This window comes from Sorex fumeus, unplaced genomic scaffold (assembly GCF_029834395.1).
Source record: "Sorex fumeus unplaced genomic scaffold, SorFum_2.1 ptg000051l, whole genome shotgun sequence".
NCBI lineage: Eukaryota > Metazoa > Chordata > Mammalia > Eulipotyphla > Soricidae > Sorex > Sorex fumeus.
Genome location: NW_026606108.1, coordinates 37,143,634 through 37,169,452, shown reverse-complemented (window position 1 = coordinate 37,169,452; position 25,819 = coordinate 37,143,634). Strand labels below are relative to the sequence as shown.

The 25,819-nt window shown below is 38.2% G+C and overlaps 1 protein-coding gene across 2 annotated transcripts; it reads right to left on the bottom strand.

Moving 5' to 3' along the window:
* Positions 1-1,659: 1,659 nt before the first annotated feature.
* MYOT (myotilin) lies at positions 1,660-25,549 on the bottom strand. Of its 2 annotated transcripts, none has more exons than XM_056124617.1 (10): positions 25,471-25,549; positions 22,871-23,431; positions 15,725-15,899; positions 14,224-14,328; positions 10,852-10,901; positions 9,865-9,997; positions 7,658-7,865; positions 3,777-3,942; positions 3,067-3,200; positions 1,660-2,272 (listed from the first exon to the last, which is right to left on the bottom strand). In XM_056124617.1, exons 2-10 carry the CDS (start codon positions 23,224-23,226, stop codon positions 2,100-2,102), a joined length of 1,500 nt encoding a protein of 499 aa, XP_055980592.1. In that variant the 5' UTR covers positions 23,227-23,431; positions 25,471-25,549; the 3' UTR covers positions 1,660-2,099. The 2 variants fall into 2 exon arrangements, with proteins under 2 accessions (XP_055980592.1, XP_055980593.1); XM_056124618.1 differs by having other exon boundaries at positions 10,852-10,898.
* Between the last annotated feature and the right edge of the window lie 270 nt (positions 25,550-25,819).

Here is a 25,819-nt window from a genome sequence, read left to right as displayed (position 1 = left end):
AATTGATCTCCCATTTGACCCAGCTGTACCACTTTTGGGAATATATCCTGGAGAGGCAAAAGAGTATAGCAGAAATGACATCTGCGCTTGTATGTTCATTGCTGCACTATTTACAATAGCGAAAATCTGGAAAAAACCCGAATGCCCAGGAACAGATGACTGGTTAAAGAAACTTTGCTACATCTACAAAATGGAATACTATGCAACTGTTAGAAAAGATGAAATCATGAAATTTGCGTATAAATGGATCAACATGGAAAGTATCATGTTAAGTGAAATGAGTCAAAAGCAGAGGGACAACATGGAAAGATTGCTCTCATCTCTGGTATATAAAGTAACAGAATGGGAGACTGACACTCAAGAATAGTAGCGATAAGGACCAGGAGGTTTACTCCACAACTTGGAAGCCGGCCTCAAATGCTGGGGGAAAAGGCAGCTCAGATAGAGAAGGGAACACCAAGTAAAGGGTATTTAGACTAGCTCGTGTTGGGAGATGCAAGCCGAAAGTAGGCTATAGATAGAACACAATGGCCACTCAAAGCCTCTAGTGCAAACTACAACACCCACAAGGAAAGAGAGAATAAAAGGGAATGCTCTGCCTCAGAGGTGGGGTGGGTGAGTGGGGGATGGGGTGGGGGTGGTGGTTGGGATACTGGGATCATTGATGGTGGAGAATGGACACTGGTAGAGGTATGGGCATTCCATCATTGTATGACTGAAACACAAGCACAAAAGTTTGTAAGTCTGTAACTGTACCCCACGGTGTTTCACTAATAAAAAATTAAAAAACAAAAATAAAAGAATAGTTAAACAAAAGGATTTGCTTTTCCCGTGTGTTTCAACTCCCAGGTTTTTTCCAAATTATGCTTTCTTCATATAATAAGTTATCTCAATTTGGAATATTCCAAAATATGAGTAACTAAAATTTATGTTAAATCTGAAAAATTCCTCAGATGATTCTAGATTCCTTAATCCATGGACCTTAATGAAATCTTGAAGAACTAGAGACCCATTTGGCTAAAACGAAGTCACAATTTCAGGAGAGATAAAGTCATGATTAACATTACTTTCGCTAAACAATTGAAGCTTTGAAGATCTTGCTGACTTTCTTCAGTCAGCATTTACAGCGCGCATGCTAGCAGGAGGAAGTCACAGTAGGTGAACAGAATGAGATCCTTTTTTTATAGGCACATGGAAGGAAAAAGTGGATTGTTTATACAAAGCTACTTTCCTTTAGAGGTTGGTGGAGGACTATCGAATATCTTGCTCAGCTAAGCAGATAAAGTGATTCTCGATTTACTGATTTATGATTCTGTTTCTGGGGAGAGGTCAAGTCTGTAATTAAATCTGGGATGGTAATGTGGGGGTTAGTATAAGTGACCCCATTTTTGGCCATTTGCTTATTTTTTAGAACTGTTATTCATAGTTTTTGATGAATATGATTTAATATGTGAAATATAGAAGTTTTATTTAATTTTGTTTTGATTTTTTTTGGGGGGGGCATACCTGTCCATGCTCGGGTAACTCCTGACTCTACTTAGGAATCACTTCTGCATGGATTGGCTGTGTCCAATGCAAACTCCCTACTTACAGTATTATCTTTTTGGTCCCAGAAATTTTATTTGAAAGATTCAGACTTGTGAACACAATTTCTTTTAAATATTTCAAATTTTATTTTAACATAAAACTATGGAGCACTCCAATAACATATACATGTTAGTATTCTATGAAGAAATAGGTATACAGTATTTAGAAAGCAGCGTTGATAAAACTAATGAGCATTACATATATTTAAAAAGTTGATATTCATAATCTGTAATTTTTAAGTGTGTTTCACTTTAGTGTTAAAATCCCACATTTCATTGTAGTTTTTTACAGTTACAAACCCAGATATCCAGATTTTTGGTAGGTTTCAAAAACCAGGGAAGTAGATGTCTTAGAAGTGCAAGAGTCAAAGGATAAGTAATATTAAAAATATATATTAGTTCATATTACCTAATTAAAGCTATAACCTTTTAATACAGCCATGGACTTATTTCAAAACTTTAATTGGATATATATTAATAGTGTAGTTGTTGTGTTTTTCTGTGTTGGCATTCTTAAAGTTCTTCACTTTCATAGAGTCCAGATTGAGCTGCCAGACGCTGAAATTCTCCTTCAGGGTTAAAAGCTTGTTTTACATCCAAACCTTTCCCATTTAGTGCTAAGTATTTGCTGAAAGTTGGTCTAACACGTAGCTGCTTAGGAGCTGGAAGATTCTGGTTTGGACGAGCTGAAATAGAGAAAATAAAAATTAATCTGGGGGCTGGAGAGATAGTATAGTGGGTAGGACACTTGCCTTGCATGGAGCTGACCCAGGTTTGATACCTGAATCCCAAGAGTGTCCCCCTGTGCACAGAGCTAAGAGTAAGCCCTGAGCACTTCCAGGTGTGGCTTAAACACCAAAAAATAAAAAATAAATGACAGAAAAAATTCTCATTTTTTTTAGGCTACTCAAATTTGAGTGGTACTCCCAAGCAGTGTTTGGGGGTTCAGAAACTCAGGGCTTCTCTGGTGTTAATTACTAACCCAGGCAGTGGGTCAGTGCTAGGGCCTGAGGATGCAGTGCTGCTTAGACACTGAGGTACCAGGGACTGCTAGGGATGGGTCTCCAAGACTAAATGTAGCAATGCTTGAAGGCCTCCAGGACTACATCTGGTGATGCTTGGGAGGTCAAGTGGTGCCAGGGATGTACCCAACCCTTGAACTATCTCCTCAGCATTCAGAAAATCTGTTCCAATTCATTAATAGGGAAATAAAAAATTAAAAACATTATCCTTGTGTAAAATTCTTTAGATTTTTATACTGTGCAGGGATTTCTTTTTCTGTTTATTTTTGTGTTAAGCCTGGCATTTGTTTTGCTAGGGATCAAATCCCAGCCTTCTACATATAAAGCATGTGATCTACTTGGGATTTGTGTTTCTTTTTAATTTTTTAAGTTTCTTGAGGGAGGGGTATATGTATCTTAATAAATCTTCTTGTTAGACCCTTCATAACACAATACTTGGCTTCATAGTGTGACAATACCTGTAACATCTAATCTTGTGTTACACGTGATCACTCCAGCTTCATTAACTGCAGACACAGTATACCATCCAGCATCTTTCTTGGTTACATCTTTTATCAGCAGAGTAATTCTTCCTGTGTTATCATGATATAAACTGAAAAAAAAAATGAAAATGAAAGTACAGGGTTTAAATCTTTTTCTGTGTAAATGTACTTACTTTGCTTCTGACTTATAGACTTAGACTAATAGGAAGAAAAGAAGCATTTGGAAATTCTGAATTTGCAGCTAGTCAATGACAAATGGGAAAAAACAGCCTTTCTTAATCTTGTTTATGCCATCTGTTTTTTGAGCTATTTTTTTAAATTGTAACTAAAATGATAAATCGTAACTTTATGACTTAAGTCTTAATTTGTGGAATCTGGCTTAACCAGGCTTATTTTATTTCTGTATATTTTAAAAACTAGATACATTGAGATCATAAATACATTTTAGAGTATAACAATATTCATTCAATTAAATTGGTTTAGAGATGTTGTTATTAATTTTGGTGAAGCAAGATAGAGTTTATTGAAACTTATTTAGAAAGATTTAGAGAGAACTACATATTTGAGAGAGAACACAGGCTTCTCCAGAGTAGAAATAAGCAAGCAAAAACATAGACAAGCAAGCAAGATACATGATTAAGGAAGAACATAGGCTTTAAATGCAAGCCTTGAAATACTTATCTTACCTTATTCGATCAGTGTTGAAGTGTACCATTTCATTATTTCTTTTCCAGAAAATCTTTGGTGGAGGTATAGCTGAAATTTGGCATTCTAGCCTTGCTGATTCTCCCTCAAAAACTTTTTTGCTCTGTGGTTTATAGATAAACATTGGTGCTCTTCTATGTTCTTTTGCTACATATGAATAAAAGTACAAGTATTTGAAATATTAAAATTAAGTTAAAGAAAATTAGTATGAAATTTATATATTTATATAAAAGTTTTAATGGACTGAGCTAATGACTGAAAGGGCCAGAGTATATGCTTTGAATGAAAGAGACCCAGGTTTGGTCTCTGGCACAAATGAGAATTACTGTGAATGACTGTTAGCACCCTCCCTCCCCCAAATCCTCCCCAAAATTTTAAATATTAACAGAATTAGAAGCTTTAGGTTTTAGATTTAGTTTTAACAATTTAAAATACTATTGTTTTAGAGAAATAAAAATAATCATTTTCTTCAAAGAATTGATCCTAACTACATTTATCATTTTAACTACAGGCAGGCATCATGAATGATGGAAAGAATACCATACAAATGTAGGTTCAAATATTCTTTTTCCCTCTGTCCACACAATACTGAATAATTTGCTTAGATTATTGGAAGCTCAATTTTATATAATGTAGAGTAATATTCCGGTAACAGTGATTGCTGTCCCTAACACACAGTATTATTCTATGAATCAACTGAGATAATGAAAAAGCACTTTAAATACACAGTAAAATAATATACAAATATCAATAAAAAATCATTATTTTCACTTATTTTCAAATGTCTGAGAGAAAAAAAGGATTCGAATAACCTAGTGTATCTGAAAGAAACAAGCAGATTGAACAGTGTCTTCTATTGTTTTTTTTTTTTTTTTTGAGTTTTATATTATTCTGTTTTAGGAGCTTTGGGTACAAAAAGGATTTGATCGAAGTATAATCACTTGAATTAAAAATTCTAGGTCACTGGTCTTCCTCTTAGAATGAGAACCTTTATTATAAAGAATAATCTTAAGAGAGGCTGGAGAGCTTATACAGCAGGTAAGGGGCTTGTCTTGCATGTGGCCACCTTGGGGTCAGTCTCTGGAACCTCATATGATCCCCTGAGCCACACAGAGCCAGGAGTAGGCCCTGAACATTTCTGAGTGTGACAAAAACAACCAAACCAACAAAAAAGAAAACAAAAAGAATTCTCTTAAAGATTTTTCACTGATTTAAGTAGAATACAAACTCGTGAAAATTATTCATATTTTAACTTTAGCAGTAAATTATAGCAAAAATATGTTATGGAGCATATCATTACAAATTGAAAATTTTTTATTTGTTTCTGGGCCATTCCCAGTGATGCCCTGGTGCTACACCCAGCTGAGTGCTCAGGGATCACTCCCTGCAGAGCCTGGTGAACCAGGTAGTGCAGGGATCAAGCTTGGGGTTCCTGCCTTCAAAGTACTAGCCTTTTGAGCATCTCCCCAATCTTAAGTTGTAATTTTTTTCCTTAGGGCTACAACCAGCAGTGCTCAGGGGTTACTCCTGGCTTTGCACTCAGAAATTACTCCTGGTGGGCTTGGGGGGACTATATGGGATGCTGGGGATCGAACCTAGGTAAGCCATGTGCAAGGCAGACACTTTACCTGATGTATTATCTCTCCAGTCCTAAGTTGTAATTTTTTAGTTTTCATATTTTGGGCCACATTTGGCAGTGCTCAGGGTTTACTCCTGGCTCAAATATTTAAAAATAGTACATTGACAGTTCTTTCTTTTGGGCCAAACATGGCACTGTTCTAGTGCTACTTCTAGTAGCTTGTTATTCAGATCCATTCTTGGCTGTGTTTAGGGGATCATGTGGTACTAGGTATTGAACTGGGCCTCCTGCATGTGAAGTGTGCTTAATCCTATTTGGCCAAAGAATTTTTTTTAAAAAGTTTTGGGGTCACTCTCAGTAGTGCCAGAGGCTATTCCTGTCTCTGTGCACAGACTGACCCCTGGTGGTGCTCAGGGAATCACTGAATTGATTACATGCCGAACCCTGTACTGTTTCTCTCGCCCCTCCCAAGAACTATATTTTTTTTGTTTTGTTTTTTGAACCACACCTAATAGTGCTCAGAGGCTGCTCCTGGCTAAGTGCTTGGGAATTGCTTTTGGCAGCTCTTGGGGAACCAAATGGTGCTGGGGATCTAATCAGGGCCTCCAGCATACCAAGCTGTACAGTAGCCCTTTGAGCTATCTCCCCAGCTCACCAACAGTTCAACAGTTCTTCACATCCCACCTGACCTGTTAGTGGCATTCCCAGTGGTGCTCAGAAACCACTTATTCCTCCCCCTTTAAAAAAATAGAATGGCTATGAAATATACAATTACAAAGTGTTTCAACTTCACATTTCCCGCCATCACTGTTCCCAGTTTCCCTCCTGCCCTCCTTCCCCTGCACTGCACCTGCAGCCTGCTTCTATGGCAGACAATTTTCTTTCTCTCTCTCTCTCTCTCTCTCTCTCTCTCTCTCTCTCTCTCTCTCTCTCTCTCTCTCTTCCTCCTTCCTCCCCCTCTATCATTTTCCTTTTAGGCACTATGGTTTGTAATACTGTTACTGAAAGGGTATCATGCATATCACTTTACCTTCTTTCAGCACTCAGTTTTTGTTCAGAGTTATCATTTCCAACTATCATTGTCAGAGACCACTTCTGAGCCTGATGGTTCTTAGAGACCGTTAAGTACTGTGGATTAAACCTTGGGATCCTGCTTGTAAAGCACCTGCTCTGCTTAATCCTTTGAACCATTTCTCCTGAATTTTGGCAAACCTTGAGACAAGAGTTTTTTCATATATGTTTTCTAAAGCAAGAAGGCATGTCTTGTTATCATAATTAGAGACTGTTTTGACTAAAGAGAATATAGCCTAAGGCTGAAATTTGACATACACTATTTTACTTTAAACCATATATGATTAATGATAATTTAATGAAAATAAGAGTCATGTCGATTATTTTAGAATGTATACTGGTAAATGATCAGACAGAAAATGTAAATGATCTGACAGAAACATTTCATCTTAATACCTTCTAGTTACCTAGAAATACTTATACTAACTTATATAATTAAAAAATTTTCTTTTCAGAAAAATCTCTGGTGATAGGACTATCATTTTAGTTTCACAGAGTTTACCTAGGGCCAGAACTATAGTACAGATGAGTAGGATTCTTGTCTTGCACATGGCCAACCTGGGTTTGATATCCAGTCCCTCATAGAGTTCCCTCAACCCTGCCAGGAGTGAACCCTGATTTGCAGAGCCAGGAGTAAGTCCTGAGCATCACTGGGTATGGCCCCAAGAAGCCAAAAATTAAAAAAATGCTGTTCCCTTCCAACCATTATGGCTTCAGATAAAAAATTACACTGCATTGTGTAGACATTATAGATGTTAGCTTTATTTATTTATTTATTTATTTATTTATTGTTTTTTGGGTCATACCCAGCAATGCACAGGGGTTACTCCTGGCTCTGCACTGAGGAATTACTCCTGGCGGTGCTCAGGGGACCATATCGGATGCTGGAACTCGAACCCAGGTCGGCCACGTGCAAGGCAAATGCCCTACCGGCTGTGCTATCACTCTAGACCCCGATGTTAGCTTTTAATGTGAAGTCCTCTGGGATTCTTTTTTGTCATTTCACTGTTGTTGTGGAAACTGTTCAGGGTGGTGATCAGGGTTTAGGCCACTCCTGGCAATGCTAGGATTGGGCGAATGTGGTTTCTTGGAACATATATACCACACTGAGCCTCACTCACCCTTGACTCTAGTCTTTTCATTTTTAACAGTTTGCTTTTTAAAATATGGCTAGATTTTAAAGAACATGCAATAGTTTCTTTGAGGGTTTACCTAGGACTTCAAGTTGCACAGTAAAGTTGGATTCTCCTGCTCTATTCTTGGCAACGCATGTATATGTCCCTGCATCTGAAACTCTGACCACTTCAAAGATGAGTGAATGGAAGCCCTTCTCAGACACTATCATTTTGTGAAATTCATCTGAGTAAACTGGTCTTCCATTTAGATACCATGACACGTCAGGAGCAGGCAGTCCACTCACCTAGAAACAAAAAAGATGACATAATTTTAAATTATTGCATAAATGGAACCCACGATTCATTTATGATACTTAACAATTTTAACAACTGAATGGGTTTATAATTGAAAATGCAGAGAAGAGTTTATAAAGGTATTTTCATCATTTAAAATGAAACAGTGGAGAGCCTATTGGACAGCCAGGTACAAGCCGGCAGTGACGAGACACCCAGGACCTTACGGGATGAAGGGTGGAACTGGCCCTTCTTTGCCGATGAGACCCTGAGTTGCCGCTCATGAATGGCTCCTCCAGCTACTGAATGGCCATGATCCCAGAGGCACACAAACCAATCTCAGAACCTAGTGGCTTTTGGCAGAAATCCCTCCAGACTTAATTAGTAAAATATCAGAAATCCAAAATCATGTGGCCACTATCGCGGCGACGCGACATCATATGCTCTTCATAATCAGCAATAGAAAGCAAATTATCTAATTAAAAAAAGGTAAAGGTAAGGTAAAGGCCCTCTCGTTGTTCATCGATTTGCTCGAGCGGGCCCAGTAACGTCTCCATTGGAGACTTTGTTGTTACTGTGTTTGGCATATCGAATACAGCACGGGGAGCTTGCCAGGCTCTGCCATGCGGGCGAGATACTCTCGGTAGATTGCCAGGCTCTCCGAGAGGGGCGGAGGAATTGAACTCGGGTCGGCCATGTTGGCTGTGTGCAAGGCAAATGCCCTACCGCTGTGCTATATAAAACAAAAATAAAACAAAACAGTGGAAGGGTCAGGAGGTAACTCAAGTAGGTAACTCAAGCACATACCAGGTGTTTGCAAAGCCCTGCATTCAGCCCCTGGCATCACATACCCTCTGAGCACTGCTGGATGTGGCTCACAAGTACTACTGACCCATGCCTGGCTGAGCTCTGCCAGGTGTGGCCTCTTGTTTCCTAAGAACTGTTTAGTTGTTACCTTTAAATTTTTTTTTAATTGGAAAAAAACTTAAAGTTTAACTGTGGAAATTAAAACCTTTGATATAAATACACGATTTCAGGCTATCTCAGACCACTTGTAGCACTTTCATATGCAGTTTAAGGCTACTAAGATTTAAACAAATTGGACATTTTTTTTTATCTGTTTTTGGTCCACTCTTGGCGATGCTCAAGACTTATTCCTGGCTTTGTATTCAGGAATCACTCCTGGTAGTGCTTGGAGAACTATATGGGATAGTGGGGATTGAACCTGGGTTGGTAAACCCTCTTCCTGCCAAGTGTCTCTCCAAACCACCAAATTGAACAATTACAAACATTTGGGAGGCCTCACCTGGTGGTGCTCAGGGGCAACTCCTGGCTCTGTGCTCAGGTGTGACACCAGTAGTACTTGGGGGATCATACGTGGTGCCAGGGATTTGACCAATGCAGTTGCCTTAACCCTTGTACTATCTTTCTGGCTGCTGTTTTGGATTTCTTGTTGGAGAAGAATTAAGGTTGCAGTTTACTTTAGAAATTCTATTGTTATGTTATGTTTATGTTATGTACTTACATATATAAGTGATAGGCACTATTGTGAGCACCAGATACTTGTTTATTCAGTTTTCCCTCTTAATAACTTCATGAGGTAAGTACATTTGTTAGTTTCCATTTTATACATGAGACATAAGCAGAGACATTTAGTGACTAAGATTCTGCAATTGGGAAGCAGCAGAGCCAGAATTCATACCAAGGATAGGCTGACTCTAGAGTTTATATTTTTATCCACTCTTCTGCTTGCATCTCAAGCTATGTAGCAAACTATAGAGAGGAAAAAAGCAGTTTTGAAATCTCAGTAAAAGTAAAAGTAAAGTAAAGGCCCTCCCGTTGATCATCGATTTGCTCGAGCGGGCCCAGTAACGTCTCCATTGGAGACTTTGTTGTTACTGTGTCTGGCATATCGAATACTCTCGGTAGCTTGCTGGGCTCTCCGAGAGGGGCGGAGGGAAATCTCAGTATCCTATTGTTAATTTTCTTCGTTGTTTTGAAAACTCTTACTTTGAAGTCCATTCTGCAGAATCTTCCTTCTTCAATTGACATGTTCTCTGGCACTTGAATGAAACGAGGAGGGTAAAATTTCTCTTGAATTGCATCTTGATCATTCACATCTCCCCTTGAAGGTGGTCTACTTCTAAAAAAAATTTTAATAATCACCATGCAGAAGAGTTATTAGTGTTCTTTTTTTCACTCAAATAAATCTCAGCCATCATATTTGAAGCCTCATGGTCTCTTTGACCTGATGTGTAGTAACAGTGGAGAGATCTTAGCCATTTATTTAGTGTAATGTGGTAGCATGGGCTTGCAGACCCAGATTAATCCCCAAATGCACCCCCAACCCCACTCTCAGCCCACCGGGAATGATTCCTAAGTGCCGAGTCAGGAGTAATCCATGAGCCCTGCTGCTGGTGTGATCCAAAAACCGAAAAAAAATGAAATGGTAGCAAATTAAAAGCATTAGTAGAAATTATACATCTTTATTTTTTTAATATATATAGTACTATGAATTGACGAAAGAGCTATTAAAATGCAGAGTAGTATCTCCTGGACATTGCTTATCAAGTACTAAGATGGTATAACTAGAATTGAACTTATTTTAGTTTTTGGGCCATATCTGGCAGTGCTCAGGGATTACTCCTTGCTCTGATTCAGGAATCCCTCCTGGCAGTGCTGGGAATGCCCAGGATTGAACCTGGGTTGGTCACTTGCAAGTCAAATACCTTACCCGCTGTGCTATCATTCCGGCACCTAAAATTGAGTTTAGATTGCCATGAGAAAGTTGTTAGTGGAAATGTCGTCCTGGCTTATTAGACCAAAATATTAAAAGTGTTCCATTTAAGTTGAATCTTTGATCATCATATTGGACATTAGAAATTCACACTGATTTTTGTAAAAGGTGTGTATGAAGAGCTTTTATAAGTACTACATGTTTAGGTTTACAGCATGTTAGGTAGCAAAATACATCTTTAAAAATAAAAGAATTTTTACCTTACATGTGACATAGGAACTTGCAGTCGTGCATGTTCTGCATTGTGCTGCTTGAAATAAAAGCAAAGTTGGAATATTAAGTTGTAGTTGTTAGCATTAAGTAAGAGAGGATTGAGTATTGCAGTTGAAAGAACACTTCTGCTTTTGCTAGCTTTTTACAGTCATTCTAAATATTTAGCTTCTGAGCATTTAAAATACAGTGAGTGCACAAGGAGCCAAAGAGGTAGTACAGTGGGTAGTTTACCTTGCAAGTGGGTAACTGGGTTTGTTCCCTGGCATCACACATGATACCCAGATTGTGTCATCAGGAGTGATACCTGAGCACAGTGCCATACATACATATATATATGTATATATACACATATATACATGTATATATGTATTGCACTAATATAATAGTCTAATCCCTAGAATTAATTGGACATATGACATATGACTTGCATATGTAACAAGTAACACTTAGGAAAATTAGACTTTGAATTGATGGTAGTTAGTTTTTTAGATTACCATTTTACAACAAAGTATGATGTGTCCCTAGTGTATTTGAAATGGGACAGTACAAATTGTCCCTTAGTAAAACAGGAATAGACATGAAGTCACTTGTGTTGGCAGTAGATACATGGTATTATGCCTCTGTCTCAAAACCAACAGCAGTAAACACATGTTAGTCTGGAAAATACTTCTCTTTTTAGCTCCTGGAATTCAATCCGGGTGAATACCATGGAAGATATGTGTAGCTCTAGAAAAGGTTTTAAAAACATTAATTACTTCCTGCTTAATAATAATGTGTTTAAGCAGGCATTTTTTTTAGGATTCAAACTGAGCATCAGAAAATTAGTTTTATTATAGTGTGAAATCAGGTGTTGATGAAGCATAATAGAATTGAGTAAATATTTAGTGCCTATTTTGCATAATTCACCCTGACAAAGTAGGAAACAAATGAAAAATACAGTTCCTACCCACATATCTGAAAAACAGTATAGTAGCATAGAAAATTTTGTTACAAACTATTTTGGATAAATATGTTAACAGATTTTGTCATTTAAAAAACGTCTCAAAATTCTGTAATACACGTTGCCCATGGAACTCAGTCCTCTCTAAGTTTTTGAAGAATCAAAAAAATAATACATTATTGACTTTAAATTCATATGTTGTGAATATTTTGAATTATTATTATTATATCTCTCCAGCCCCCTGCTTTGAGTCATTTAGACCAATAGGGAAGGGCTTTTGTCTTATTCTTGCTGTAATCAGAATCCAGCTCATGGTAGGTATTCCATAATTAGTTGAATGTATGAACTCATGAATTGTTCCATAGTTTTATTTTTAGCAATTCAAAATGTTTTAATTTCTATTTTGTTATTCATCTATAAGAGTCTGCTTTCTATTGGTATATCTACTTGTATATAACAAAAGGAAAAAATCTAAAAAACAAAACAAAAACAAAAACAAAAGCAAAAATCTTTTTTTGTGTGTGGAGGAAGGGAGTTTAGGTCATATTTGGTGGGTTCCAGGGGCTGTTTCTGGTTCTGTACCAGGAATGATCCCAGCAGTGTGCATGGGCCCATATATGTATGTGGTTCTGGGGATTCAAGCCAAGGTCAGCCACAATGCAATACAAGTGTCTTTTTTTTTCTTTTTGGGTCACACCCAGTGATGCTCAGAGGTTATTCCTGGCTCTGCACTCAGGAATTACTTCTGGCGGTGCTTGGGGTACCTATGGGATGCCAGGGATCAAACCCGGGTCGGTTGAGTGCAAGGCAAATGCCCTACCCACTATACTACCACTCTGGCCCCAAAATGCAAGTGTCTTCAGTTTTTAATACATAGAATCTTGAAATTTGTGAGTGTCCAGTTTCATCCCTCTGTCTCTCAATTTTTGTCGAGTTTTTGAGGGAAGAAATGGGAGGTCACTTCTGAAGGAAGAGAAAGACGATTGAAAATTCAAACTTTTTCTCCAACTGATTATGTCTCTTTAGGGTTAAATTTACTTATTAAAATTATATTGATCAGACACAAGCCTGTGGGATATTCACTTGTCTTCCCTGGAGTTAATCCCTACTTGTATAGTATGCTTTTGTTCATTTTAGAATATACTAAATAGGTCTGTCATTTTGTAATTAAGTAGCTTGCCTTAATTACAAATTAAGTAGCATTCTGCCTTCCCTCTCTTCCCCCTCTTCCCTCTCCCCTTCGTTCCCTTCCTTTCTTCTCACTCTCTTTCTCTCTCTTTTTTATTTTTAGGCCACAGCTGGAGGTACTCAAGACTTACTCTTGCCTTGTTTGTAGGGGAATCTGTGTTTAGGTTTTTCTTCTGATAGAGTTCACAGGATGGTACGCTGTGCTAGGGATTGAACTGGGGTCAGTTACATGCCAGGAAATGCTTTAACCCCTGTACTATCTCTCCGTTTCCAAGAGCATTTTTAATATAGGAACCTCATAAAAGAATGGAATGTTTCATTAGTACCAAGAGTATATTTTAAAACATTGAAAATATCACACACAAATCAAAATAAATAGCTTTTGAGAGAAGGCTATAATTAGTTTCAGAGTTTCAACTATATCTTTGTTAAAGATTTTCAATTGTTAATTTTCTGTCTATGCAGACATTGTAAATAGTCTTGTTCTAAATAACCCATGATAATAATAATCCAGATAAAAAGTGACACCATTAATTTCCTAATGGTGTTTTTTGACTATGTGACTTTTGATAAGCAGATATCAGAACTGTCCGAAACTTAGGAAAATAAAAACAAGTATAGGGGTGAGAGTGGTAGTATAGTGGGTAGGGCGCTTGCCTTGCACAAAGCCTATGTGGGTTCTATCCCCAGTATCTCATTTGACCACCGGCCTGCCAGGAGTGATCCCTGAGCACCTTAGGGTGTGGCCCAAAAGTCACACAACACACAAATATTTATATATATTTACATATACTTATTCTATCCATCATGGCCTCTCTTTGATACCTAATCACTGTCCTCCCGTTGTTCATCAATTTGCTCGAGCGGGTCCAGTAACGTCTCCATTGGAGACTTTGTTGTTACTGTGTTTGGCATTTCGAATACATCACGGGTAGCTTGCCAGGCTCTGCCATGCGGGCGAGATACTCTCAGTAGCTTGCCGGGCTCTCCGAGAGGGGCGGAGGAATTGAACTCGGGTCGACCATGTTGGCTGCGTGCAAGGCAAACGCCCTACCGCTGTGCTATCGCTCCATAGTACAGCGGTAGGGCGTTTGCCTTGATACCTAGTGGAATATAGAAATTAGTGGTTTTCCTTTCAGAATGATTTGCTATTTATAAACCTTTAGTTGAGCAGACATTAAAAATAACACAAAAGAAAAGTTCTTCAAGTAGGTAAATCATTCTAACTCACCTGTGGTGAATCTTGGGCCTCACCGTCATTTTGAGCTTGAAAAACAGCAGCTGCATTCTGTGGTCCTAGCAATCTTCGAGCCATCTTCTCCTCGTATGTTAATTTCTTTAAAGAAATAAATCATTAAGGATTTAGTAGCACTGTAGCACTGTCATCCCATTGTTCATCGATTTGCTCAAGTAGGCACCAGTAACGTCTCCATTGTGAGAATTGTTGTTACTGTTTTTGGCATTTCGAATACACCACGGGGAGCTTACCAGGCTCTGCCATGCGGGTGAGATACTCTCGGTAGCTTGCCGGGCTCTCTGAAAGGGATGGAGGAATCAAACCTGGGTCAGTCGCGTGCAAGGCAAATGCCCTACCTGCTATGCTATCGCTCCAGCCCAAGGATTTAGTAATATGATTTAATAAAAGTTGTTTGTAGAATTAGTCCTTAAAACTGTAAGGAAAATACCAAGGAAGAATTATTGAATCTGTTGAACTATCCATACTACTTTGCTTTAAAAATAGCTTTTTCTTCACTTGGAAAAATTTTTCAGAGTATTTTACAGAATTTTAAAAAAATTTTACAGAAATTGGGCTGAAGCAAAATTTCAAAAATTATACAGAAATTGCACAGCGGGTAGGGCGTTTGCCTTGCACTCAGCTGACCTGGGTTCGATTCCTCCGTCCCTCTTGGAGAGCTCGGCAAGCTACCGAGAGTATTCCACCCGCACAGCAGAACCTGGCAAGCTCCCTTTGGCATATTCGGTATGCCAAAATCACTAACACCAAGTTTCACAATGGAGACGTTACTGGTGCCGCTCGAGCAAATTGATGAACAACAGGAGGACAGTGCTACCGTGCTGCTTTGTTTTAAAAATAGCTTTTTCTTTACTTGGAGAAAATTTTTCAGAGTATTTTACAGAATTTTTCAAAATTTTATAGAAATTGGGCTGGAGTGATAGCACAGTGGGTAGGGCATTTTCCTTGCATGCAGCCAACCCGGGTTCGATTCCCAGCATCCCATATGGTCCCCTGAGCACCGAGTGCAGAGTCAGGAGTAAATCCTGAGCATCGTCGGGTGTGACCGCCCCCCCCCAAATTACAGAAATCTTAAAAAAATTACAGTTAGCTTGGTCTTTGAATGTAGTACGAATTTTTTCACTTTATTTATTTATTTATTTATTTATTTTTGTGGGAGAGGCACACCCATCAATGCTCAGGGGTTACTCCTGGCTATGTACTCAGGAGTTACACTTGGCTGTACTTGGAGGGATCATATTGTGCCAGGGATTGAACCCAGGCAGATTGTGTGCAAGGTAGGTACCCTCACCTGTACTATCTTTCTAGCCTTATAGAGAACTTTCAGTCGAACACTGAATATTTACTAATTTCTGGTTGAAAGCAGTGCAACTAGCTGATAATATGGATGTAGATCTATGAGACAAAATTTCTAACTTTCTTACTGAGATTAGATTATATAGTTTAGTTAGCTTTTATACAAAATAATCTCTCTTACTTGATTTCCATTATGAAGAGGACTATCCTTGCATTTTAGTTTTCTCTCTAAATCTTGAATTAGAGCTTCTTTTGATCCTTGTATTTCATGGTCAGGAGTCCTTGGTGTAGGCTTAGCATTTGCACTTTGTGATGGTGTAGCATTTACAGACTGGTGAACTGAAGGTTGTTGATAGCTTTAAAAAGAAAAAGAATTTTAGATAACTATGTACATCAAAACTATAAATGTTAACACTTTTTCAAAAATGTGACTTAAACTATAATAAATTAAGAAAAAGTTTAAAAATTTTTATGAAAATAGTAGCACTGCACGATCCTCCCGTTGTTCATTGATTTGCTTGAGCAGTAATGTCTCCATTGTGAGACTTGTTGTTACTTTGGCATATTGAATATGGCCCGGGGAACTTGCCAGGCTTTGCTGTGTGGGTGTGATACTCTTGGTAGCTTGCCAGGCTCTCCTAGAGGGATGGAGGAATTGAGCCCGGCTCAGCCAGGCCGGCTGTGCACAAGGCCCTACCACTGTGCTATCACTCCAGTCCATGAAAATAGTATATACCTAAAATAGAATTGATATCTTTTTGGCAGATTGTGCCACTCAATATTGCTACTATTATTAAAAACACCAACCATTGTATAAGATGATTATCAAAATTTTTTTCTTTTTAGTCTTGGCAAATAAAAATAAGTGGCAGGAGTTATTATTTAGGTTAGACTTAAAGAGAATGGCCTCAGAGATTTTTCTCCAAAGAAGAGACAGTAAGTAGCAGCTTTGAATTTCCCAAGTTTGATTTGTGACTGACTGATATGGGATTGAGAGAACTGATATTTAGCATCTTTTGATCCCTGTGATCTCATATTGATAGTTTGAAATTGGTGGTAGTCAGAGAAATGCATAAATAGTACAAATCATGCTTTTTCCTACAGAGATAGTTGTTTAACTATTCAGTAGCATGACCATTGATCTTCAGTGGATATTCTGTTGCTTTGAGTAGAGTCTGCAGTCTCCATGGTCTCTGACTTTATTATAGAATAAACTATTATTTCCAGTTTCTATTTATTTTGAATTACAGAAAATTCAAGTATGGCATTGCATAAAAAATAAATATTTTCTGTTAATAACAGTTTCATTAACATTGCTAAAGTAATTTTTAGAGAAAGAATGGGGAAATTAGAGAAAGAATAATAAATTGAATAAAATTTGTAAAAGGAAAGCAAATTTGGATAGCAGTTGAGGAATTTGGTGTATACTCTTTTTTTTTTTTCTTTTTTGGTCACACCCAGCGATGCACAGGGGTTAATCCTGGTTCATGCACTCAGGTATTACTCCTGGCGGTGCTCGGGGGACCATATGGGATGCTGGGAATCAAACCCGGTTTGGCTGCTTGCAAGGCAAACACCCTACCTTGCTGTGCTAATCACTCCAAATAAAAAACTCTTCTTTTTTTATTTTTTAACATAGGGAAAATGTTTATTCAACACTTTTACTTACTGGAAGTGATCAAAGTCAGAAAGGCAGTAATGCATTTTAAAAAAATAAAAGATATATAGTCTCTTACTTATAAGGTTTATTGAGTGTTTACATTAAAGGAACAAAGTGAGTTTAATATTTCATTATGAGAATTCACCGCTACCAACTTTGAAAGTAATGAACACTTAAAGAACAATTAAATATGCTTTGGAAAATCACAATTGTACTAATAAAATTAATCTTCTTTAATGGTTACAATGAGAAATATGGAACGATTCATGAGTTTGCATTGTCATGCTTATTTCATGTAATAATCTTCAATTTTCTTTTAAAAATTCTTGCCTTCCCAGACTTTCCTATTAGTTATACTAGAGGGATTTAGTAGTTAGTACTGTATTTTTAGATAAATCATACTTTACACAGTGCTTTGTGCAGCTTTTACCAATTTATAGGGCCCTGTGGGTGCTAGCTAATATGGGAAAACTAGCCATTACTCTAATGACTGGTATACCATTATCATCCTAAACATGCTTAGTTACCCAGAAGAGGCAGCCTTCCTATTGATATATTCACAAAGATAAATAAAAGAACTTGTAGGACTTGAGAGATCACATAGGGTTAAGGGTTAAGGTGTTTGCCTTCACAGAGCTGATCCCAGTTTGGACGCCCAACACTGCATATGGCTCCCCAAGCACCAACAGGAATGATCCCCGAGCACATAATCCAGAGAATTCTGACCACTGCTAAGTGTGGCCCCTAAACAAAAATATGTATATTAAAAAAAAAATTTTGGATCATACCCTTTGTTGTTGGGCTGGAGAAATGCCTGATATGGATCACGGAAAACTAAAGGTTGGGAAACTGATTTTAAAATTGGGATCAAGGAGCATGCAGGGTTAGGAAGTTAGAAAGCAAAGCTTGAGGCTAGAATAAATCAGATGTCAATAGCCATGACCTTAATGAGCCTAATAGGCTTCAAGGTCAGGTCAGATAAGGTAATCAGATAAACAGGGTCGAAGTCCTCCTCAGTCTAAATCAAGGGCACCAGCTAAGAAAAGTGAGATCTTTGACTTGACTCTGTACTTGACACCCCTCATCTACCTACACTAGAAAAGTTGTTTCTCACTTGGGCAGAGGACTCTGTCTCAGGGTCAAGTGCTGTTCCGATGCAGCAGACAAATAAAGATACAGAATAAGATTCTCATGTTCCTAGAATCTTAGTCCAGTGACCTATTATACTCAAAAACTAAATCTCTACCAACAAATTGAAATGAGGTTGTCTCCAGAAATAATTTCAATTTATATTTCATCCTATTGCCATCTCTTTCCACTTTCAGTGAAAGTATAGTCCCCATTTTTGGAACAAACATATCTTGTCTCTTTTGCCTACATGAAAACAATGTGACTTGAAAATAATCAGTGAAATTAATAAGAAGGCAGTGAAGATGAGGAGCAGATACCCGTGGGACAGTCTGTCTGAAGTGTGACATCTTTCTCTATGAATTGTATCCCCCTCTCTACACATAAAGGTTAACCCTGGCTGCCATGCTGTTAATACATTTTCCCTATCCCTTTGGCAAAGAAGTTGACCACTGATGGTGCATAACATATCTGGCCCAATCAATGTTACTGTTCTAAGAAGCTGGAACTGGATACTTGTTAGTCTCTACTAGTTGCTTGAAGGGAGACTTTGCAACTGGGAGCATTCTTACAAGCTCATCTTTATCCATTGTAGTCCTTAGTATGATGAACAGCCACATACCAAAACTTATGTTAAAATGAAAAATTCAGACACTTAGTCAGTCAGGCCATATTTCAAGTTCTCACTAGCTCAATGGGCTGGAGTGATAGCACAGTGGTAGGGCATTTGCCTTGCACACAGCCAACATGGCCGACCCGAGTTCGATTCCTCCGCCCCTCCCGGAGAGCTCGGCAAGCTACCGAGAGTATCTCGCCCGCACGGCAGAGCCTGGCAACCTCCCCGTGACGTATTCGATATGCCAAACACAGTAACAACAAAGTCTCCAATGGAGATGTTACTGGGCCCGCTCGAGCAAATCGATGATCAACGGGAGGGCCTTTACTTTACTTTACTTTTACCCTTTGTTGTTCAGGGCTTACTCCTGGCACTCAGGGATCACTTCTGGTGGTGCTTGGGGGACCATATGTAGTGCTTGGGATCAAACCTAGGTCAACTGCATTCAAGAGAAAAATGTCTTACCCACTATGTCTCTAGCCTCAATAAAAGAATTATTATGGGGGTCGGGCTCACATCAGAGGTATTCAGGTCTTACTCCTGGCTCTGCACTCAGGTATCACTCTTAGTGGGGCTCTGGGAACCATATGGGATTTCTGGAATCAAACCTGGGTGAGCCACATGCAAGGAAAATGCCCTACCTTCTGTACTATCACTCTGGCCCCAATAAAAGAATTTTTAAGCTAAGTGTAAGTATATCTTCGTTTACTTATAGGTAGAGTTTTAAGTTTTTCAGGGTTAATAATGCAATTGTGGTTATTAACCACCGGATTACAATCACCTTAAGGAAAAAAAAATACCTTCCTCCTCATCATTGGCATCCTCAACACAAAGTCTGGATATTAGAGATACTATCTCTTGAACTGTTTGAGTGTTTTCTTGTATTTAATATGCGTTGTTTTAAAAATTGCTAGCATATTTCTCTGTATACTTTTAGATCTTCAGGTTTTTCTGTGTTAAACTTTTTAAAGTCTGATTTGTTCAGTCAAATCACGTTTCAGTGAACAGTGAGTTTTTTTTTTTTTAAAGATTGAATTCTCAGGTCAAAGTGGTAAAAATTCTGTCTTTACCTCATAGATACCCTATCTCTCTATATGTAATTATAGTATCCTGTTTTTAAAAAATTTTTTAATTTATTTTTTTTATTAGTGAAACACTATGAGGTACAGTTGTAGACTTACAAACTTTCGTGCTTGGGTTTCAGTTATACAATGATCGAGTACCCATCTCTCCACCAGTGCCCATTCTCTACCACCAATGATCCCAGTATCCTTCCCACCTTCCACCCTCTTAATTCTACTTCATATTTTTTGCTAAAACTTTTGGGGAGAGAATGCAGTGGTTTTGTGTCTGCTGGCCAAACTTGACAATAATCAGGCTTGCAGAGAAAGAGAGATCTTGACCCTTAGGCAGGCAAAAGAGCTTTGATCTTTACCAGCCACTGTAGCTGCTTGAGATTATCTCAGAACTCAGCAGGGAGTTCCCTTTTGCTCTCTTTCCTTTAGGGTGTTGTGGTTTGCAATAGAGGTATTGAGTGGCCATTGTGTTCGGTCTATAGTCTACTTATACACACCTCTAAGATCAGGATGAGACTAGTCACCTATTTTTTCATGCCCTCTGCCTTCTTTGTAACATTTTGTTGTCCTTGTAACATAAAACATGTTAAATTTAAAAAAATGATTTAGTATTGTATAATTTTGTTTTTATTTGTTTTGTTTTTGGGCCACACCTAGAAGTGCTCAGGGCTTTGCAATCAGGGATCATTCCTGGTTGGTTCAATCATATGGGGTGCCAGAGATTGAGCCCAGATCAGCCGCATGCAAGTTAAAGCACCTTATCCTCTGTACTATTGCTCCGGCCCCAAATAATTCTGGTTTTAACTGTAATGTAAATGTAATCTCAGTAACTTTATACATTAAATATCTCTCTTCTTACCAGTTTAGGGACAGATGACTTAAGTGTTAGGTCATGGCATCTACTCATATTTATAAACTATCGTTATACTTTCACGTTCATAATTTAAAAATTTTTTATTTATCACCTAAATCCTTAGTTTTGTTAAGGTTCAGAAAACTACATCAATAAGAAAGAGACTGCTTAAGGTTTGATGAGAAGCTAATAAAGCCTTTAAACTTTTCTAGATCAGAATCCAAGATTATTTTAGGAGATGGGGAGGCATAAGTCCTTCCTAACAATGAGGGAGTTGTGCAGAAATGTTCAAAGGGCCAGAGTTTTCCACCCTGTGCAGTTGGACATGGGTGGGTATCAAGTGGCTATGGGAAGATTAAAAGAATTATCTCTGGTTGCTGAAAATGGAACAGCTAAAGCTGAAGCTTTGATCTTTGGTTTGGACACCTCTTATGCCTTAATTTCTTTTCCTTTCCATTTTTGCCTTTCTTCCTGTCTTATTTCTCCATACAGAGCTAGGTTCATAACTGAGGTCCAGAAACATTTATTTGATAGCTTTCCTTTTTTTGGACAGAAACTTGAAACAGGATCGAAAGACTAAGAAAAGTAGTCAAAAAATAGTTTTAGATTTAAAGCTATATGGGAAATTTAGAAGTAATTGAAAACTAAATGAAAAAATTTAGGGATGGTTTTCATAAAAACTTACATTGATTGATATTGGGTATGTAGAAATTTGGGAGGACTTTCAATTATTGAATGTATCATTGTTTCATCAAATCTATGACAGTACCATTTTTGTAGGTTAAATAGTTAACTTTTAGCCATTTCAATTGGTTTGACTTTTAACAAATGTTTTTATCTTTGGTTTTTATTTTAAAAAGTACTGAAAAGTTTTCTTTGCAAGTTTAAATTGCTATACTCAAGTACTTCACAGTAGTCACCAACATTGAGACTCCCTAGAAAGACTTGCCCCTAGAGAAGACTGAGGGAAATTAGCAAGACTATTAGTAAATCTGTTGATAAGCCTGCAACAAAACATATTCCATCAGACAGTTTTCCAGATGCCTCTGATTTAATTCTCTGATATTCTAGCCAGCCAAAGAACAGGAAAACTGATAGCCCTAAAGTTTGCATAAGCACAAAGTATTTAGTTCATGTTTTAAATAAGCACAACCACTGTGCCCTTCTTCATATCAGGTTCTCATAGGACAGTTTTAGGACTACGGAAATAGTTCGAAATAGTTTGTGCTTGCATAAGACTGCAGGTAATCTTTGTATTTAGATCAACCCAACCAGTTTGATCAAAGTGATTTTCAGCAGCAAAGAAAATCTTAAGGTCATAAGCCTTTATCTATTCAAGTCTTTCTTATGTTAGTAAGGAAAGTTCATACCCTGTAGTGTTTGCATTCCAGATTTTCTTTTTAGCTAATTGAATATTTGGATTCAGAGAGGAAAATAGGAAGAACAGACTAAGACTGAGAAGAAACTTAATAGCTTTTGCTTAGGGGAGAGGAAGTACTAGCTTACAGATTGTTCTTCATCTCAGTGATCAGATTTACAGAATGAAGACTTTCTCAGAACTAGTCGAATAGTTCACTCTGCTTGGGTATGTTAGAAGTCTTATTTTGGGTTCAGCTTTTCATGGGCATTGGGCAGTGGGTCAGATGACTCTTATTGTGAGGTCCATGATTCATTGTGTTCTGGAAGAATTGTGGAACGAGACTTTGAAGTTATAATGCCTTTTTAGTTGTGGAAGAATAAACTACAGTATACCTCCATCCCTCAGTATTCCCCTTCCATTCCTATTTTTATTTCAAAAATTCGTTTAGGGACAGGTAGATGGCTCAGAAACTGTACCACATTCTTTGCACCCTGGAACCACATGGTTCCTTGAGGGACTGATCTCTGAACACCACTGGGCGTGTCCTCCCCATCCCCACCCTGCCTCATTCCCCCCCCCCCCCCCCCCCCCCCGCCCCAAACAAAAACACAAACAAAAAACAATCCTCACTTACTTGTAATCCACAGTGGAAGGGATTTTACTGCTACTGTAGTCAGGCTGTGATGGTAATATGGAACTAAGGAAGCTGGCTGGGGATTGGTTATAAGTAGCTGTAACCCTCTGGCCAGGGTTGGGGCCTGTAAGCTGCTGAGGAGAGGCAGGGAAAGCAGAGGAGGACATAGTGATGTGAGAGCTCACTGTTGAGGAGGCAGAAAACCTTTGCTCTGTGCCTTGGCTTGGCTGGATGATGATAGAAGACTGTTTGGTCTGGCTGGAAAAGCTGGAAGTTTCAGGTCCAGGAGACTGCACTCTGGAGCCACACGGGGTTTGGGATTGGATGAAGTGTTTTGGACGTTCGTAGTTAAACATACTTGGCTGGAGTACAGAAGAAGCCACTTTATAACTATGGTGATTTGCTTCCAGAGGGCTTGGGTTCCAGATTTGAGGCTGCACGCCTGGAATTACAGAAGGTTGCGAGGGATCAGAGACCTCAATCTGCCCCTCCTGTTTGAGCTCCTGGGAATCCCGTGCTCCAGGCTCTGATGGGATGGCCTTCTCTTGAAGAATATCGTTCCTTTTAGAGGAGAAAATAATTTATTTACATTTTCATAGATATCCGTATTGTTGACTGTCTCTAGGAGATTACATTCCCTCCCTCCCTCCTTTTTGGAGCTGTGTGCTTCTAAGTTTTAAGATAGGACTTTACTGCTCCTATCTTCCCCTTCTTTATTTCTGTTTTTGCATAAGTCTCTCTAAAAAAGATTTATTAGTATCTCTTTCTTTGAGTGATTCTCTGTTCTTTTAGGTGCTGGGACCTTTCCTCCCAAGCAGTCGTTATGTGGCCTGGAGACTGCCCCTGTTGATTCTTGCCCTACCTGGCTGGATGATTTAATGCTCAGGCCCAAGGTTGTGCAGCACTATTGAGGACCTCAAAGGCTACACTTGACAGTGCTTAGGGGCCATGTGGTTCTAAGGTTTGAACTTGGGTTCTTGTGCTTGCATAGCATGTGACCAGTGAATGTTAAACTATCTCTCTAGTCCCATCAGAATAATTCTTAAAGCATGTCCATGGACTTCAAGATATAGGGGCCTAAAGTTTGAGTTTGCCAAATAGTTATATAGGAGATAAATTTCTGTGATGTCACTCAGTATATATATAAAATAAAATAAAATGTGCCTTTTTGGGACCCACTCTTAGTGTGCTTGAGATCATGTAGTACCAGGGATCATACTGGGGCTCCAGCATGCAGAGTATGTATGTCATCCCATGAACCATTTTATCTTCCTTGAGTGTATATTCTATTGTTGTTTTTTATTATTTTGGTGTGGGGGCCACACCTAGCAGTGCTCAGGGCTTACTCCTGGCTTTGTGCTCAAGGGATGATATGTGGTGCTGCGTATCTGTTTTGTGCAATGCAAGTGCCTTAACACTTGTACTATCTCTCCAATCCCCTCTGGTGTGTATTTTAGAAATGAGAAATATTAGCTCTTTCTCTGGAGAAACTCTAATTAGATTCTCTCTCAAAAAAGACCCCAAAATACCCCCAAACCAAAAAGCCAAAAATCCAAAACACTAAAACACTATTTCTAGTAATTTTAGGCAAGTGGTTTTGTAATTAGGGATTTATTCTATTGCATTTTTTAATTCAAAGTTTGATTCCTGAATTCCTTTTTTTGAGCAGGCGAATTTACTTAATTTACTTATTATTTTGGTTTTTTTTTGGCCACTCTTGGCTGTTTTCAGGGCTTATTCCTGTCTCTGTACTCATGATTCACTCCTGGCAGGACTTTGGGGCACCATAATGGGGTGCCAGAGATTGAACCCTGGTTGGTCGCTTACAAGGTAGAATAGTACCAGGAGAGAATAGTAGCAGCTGTACTGTTCTCTACAGTCTGAGTAGGCAATTTTTTCAGATACATCTCAGTTACCAAGGAATAAATTATCTAACAAATAACCAGTAAACAGTTTTCAAAAAGAGTTTCCTATTTTTCCTTACACTTTTATGAATTTTAACTCTCCTGTGCATTTTTTATGAGCCTGCATGATTAACAGTTACTGAGCTTTTTAAAAGCTCAATTTAAAATACATTCTGTTGAAAGTTTAATTTTTTCATGACTTAGTAAAATTCTATAGTTACTCAAAAATTTTTGTTATGATTATAGTTTTGTTCAACACTTTAATTCTACAATAGATTGTATTTTAGTGTCATTTTAATACTGGTATGTTTTAAAGATTTAAAAAAGAAAATAACTACCTATTGAAAATTATAGCATTTTCCCCATTACAGCCCAGACTTGCACAAAAAATTGAGAGGATATTAGAGGATATTTGGAAACCATAGGACATCACCACAATAATAGTCAGACCAAGTACCCTTTTCAAAGAAAAATGATGACTTAAAAATAATGACAGATGACTGGCTTTGCCATTTCTTAAGTTCTTTAAGCTTCAATGAAATGTATAGATCGCTTTCTTCTCCAACATTTACATATCATTGCCATGTTGTGGCTTTCAAACTTTATCTGAAGATCACCTTTGTATTAATTCCTTTAATTTGAACAAAATACAAAAACAAAACCCTAAGTTGTAACAGAAATAAAGAAGGGACTTACCTGTGGTTTCAGAGTGCCAGCTGGGTTTAACCAGCTAGAGAAGGGAAGGAAGAACCATCCTCTTCCCGCACAGATCTAGTGACTCTGTGCTAAGGGTTATAGTGCCAGTGACTTTTATCAGCTGCCAAACAGTGACATCTGATGTGTTTGCCTGCCCTCTACCTATGCTGGCGTGTCAAAGTAAGAGTCCACAATCTAAACAATATCCCAGATGTCAGTGATATTTTAGAAGTGGGATTATACTCACTTCTCTTGCAGCCTCTATTTTAGATGTGAATTTTGACTGAGTTTTAAACAGAGAAGGGAATGAAAATGAAAATAGGGAAAAGTGAAAAAAAAAAAAACAACC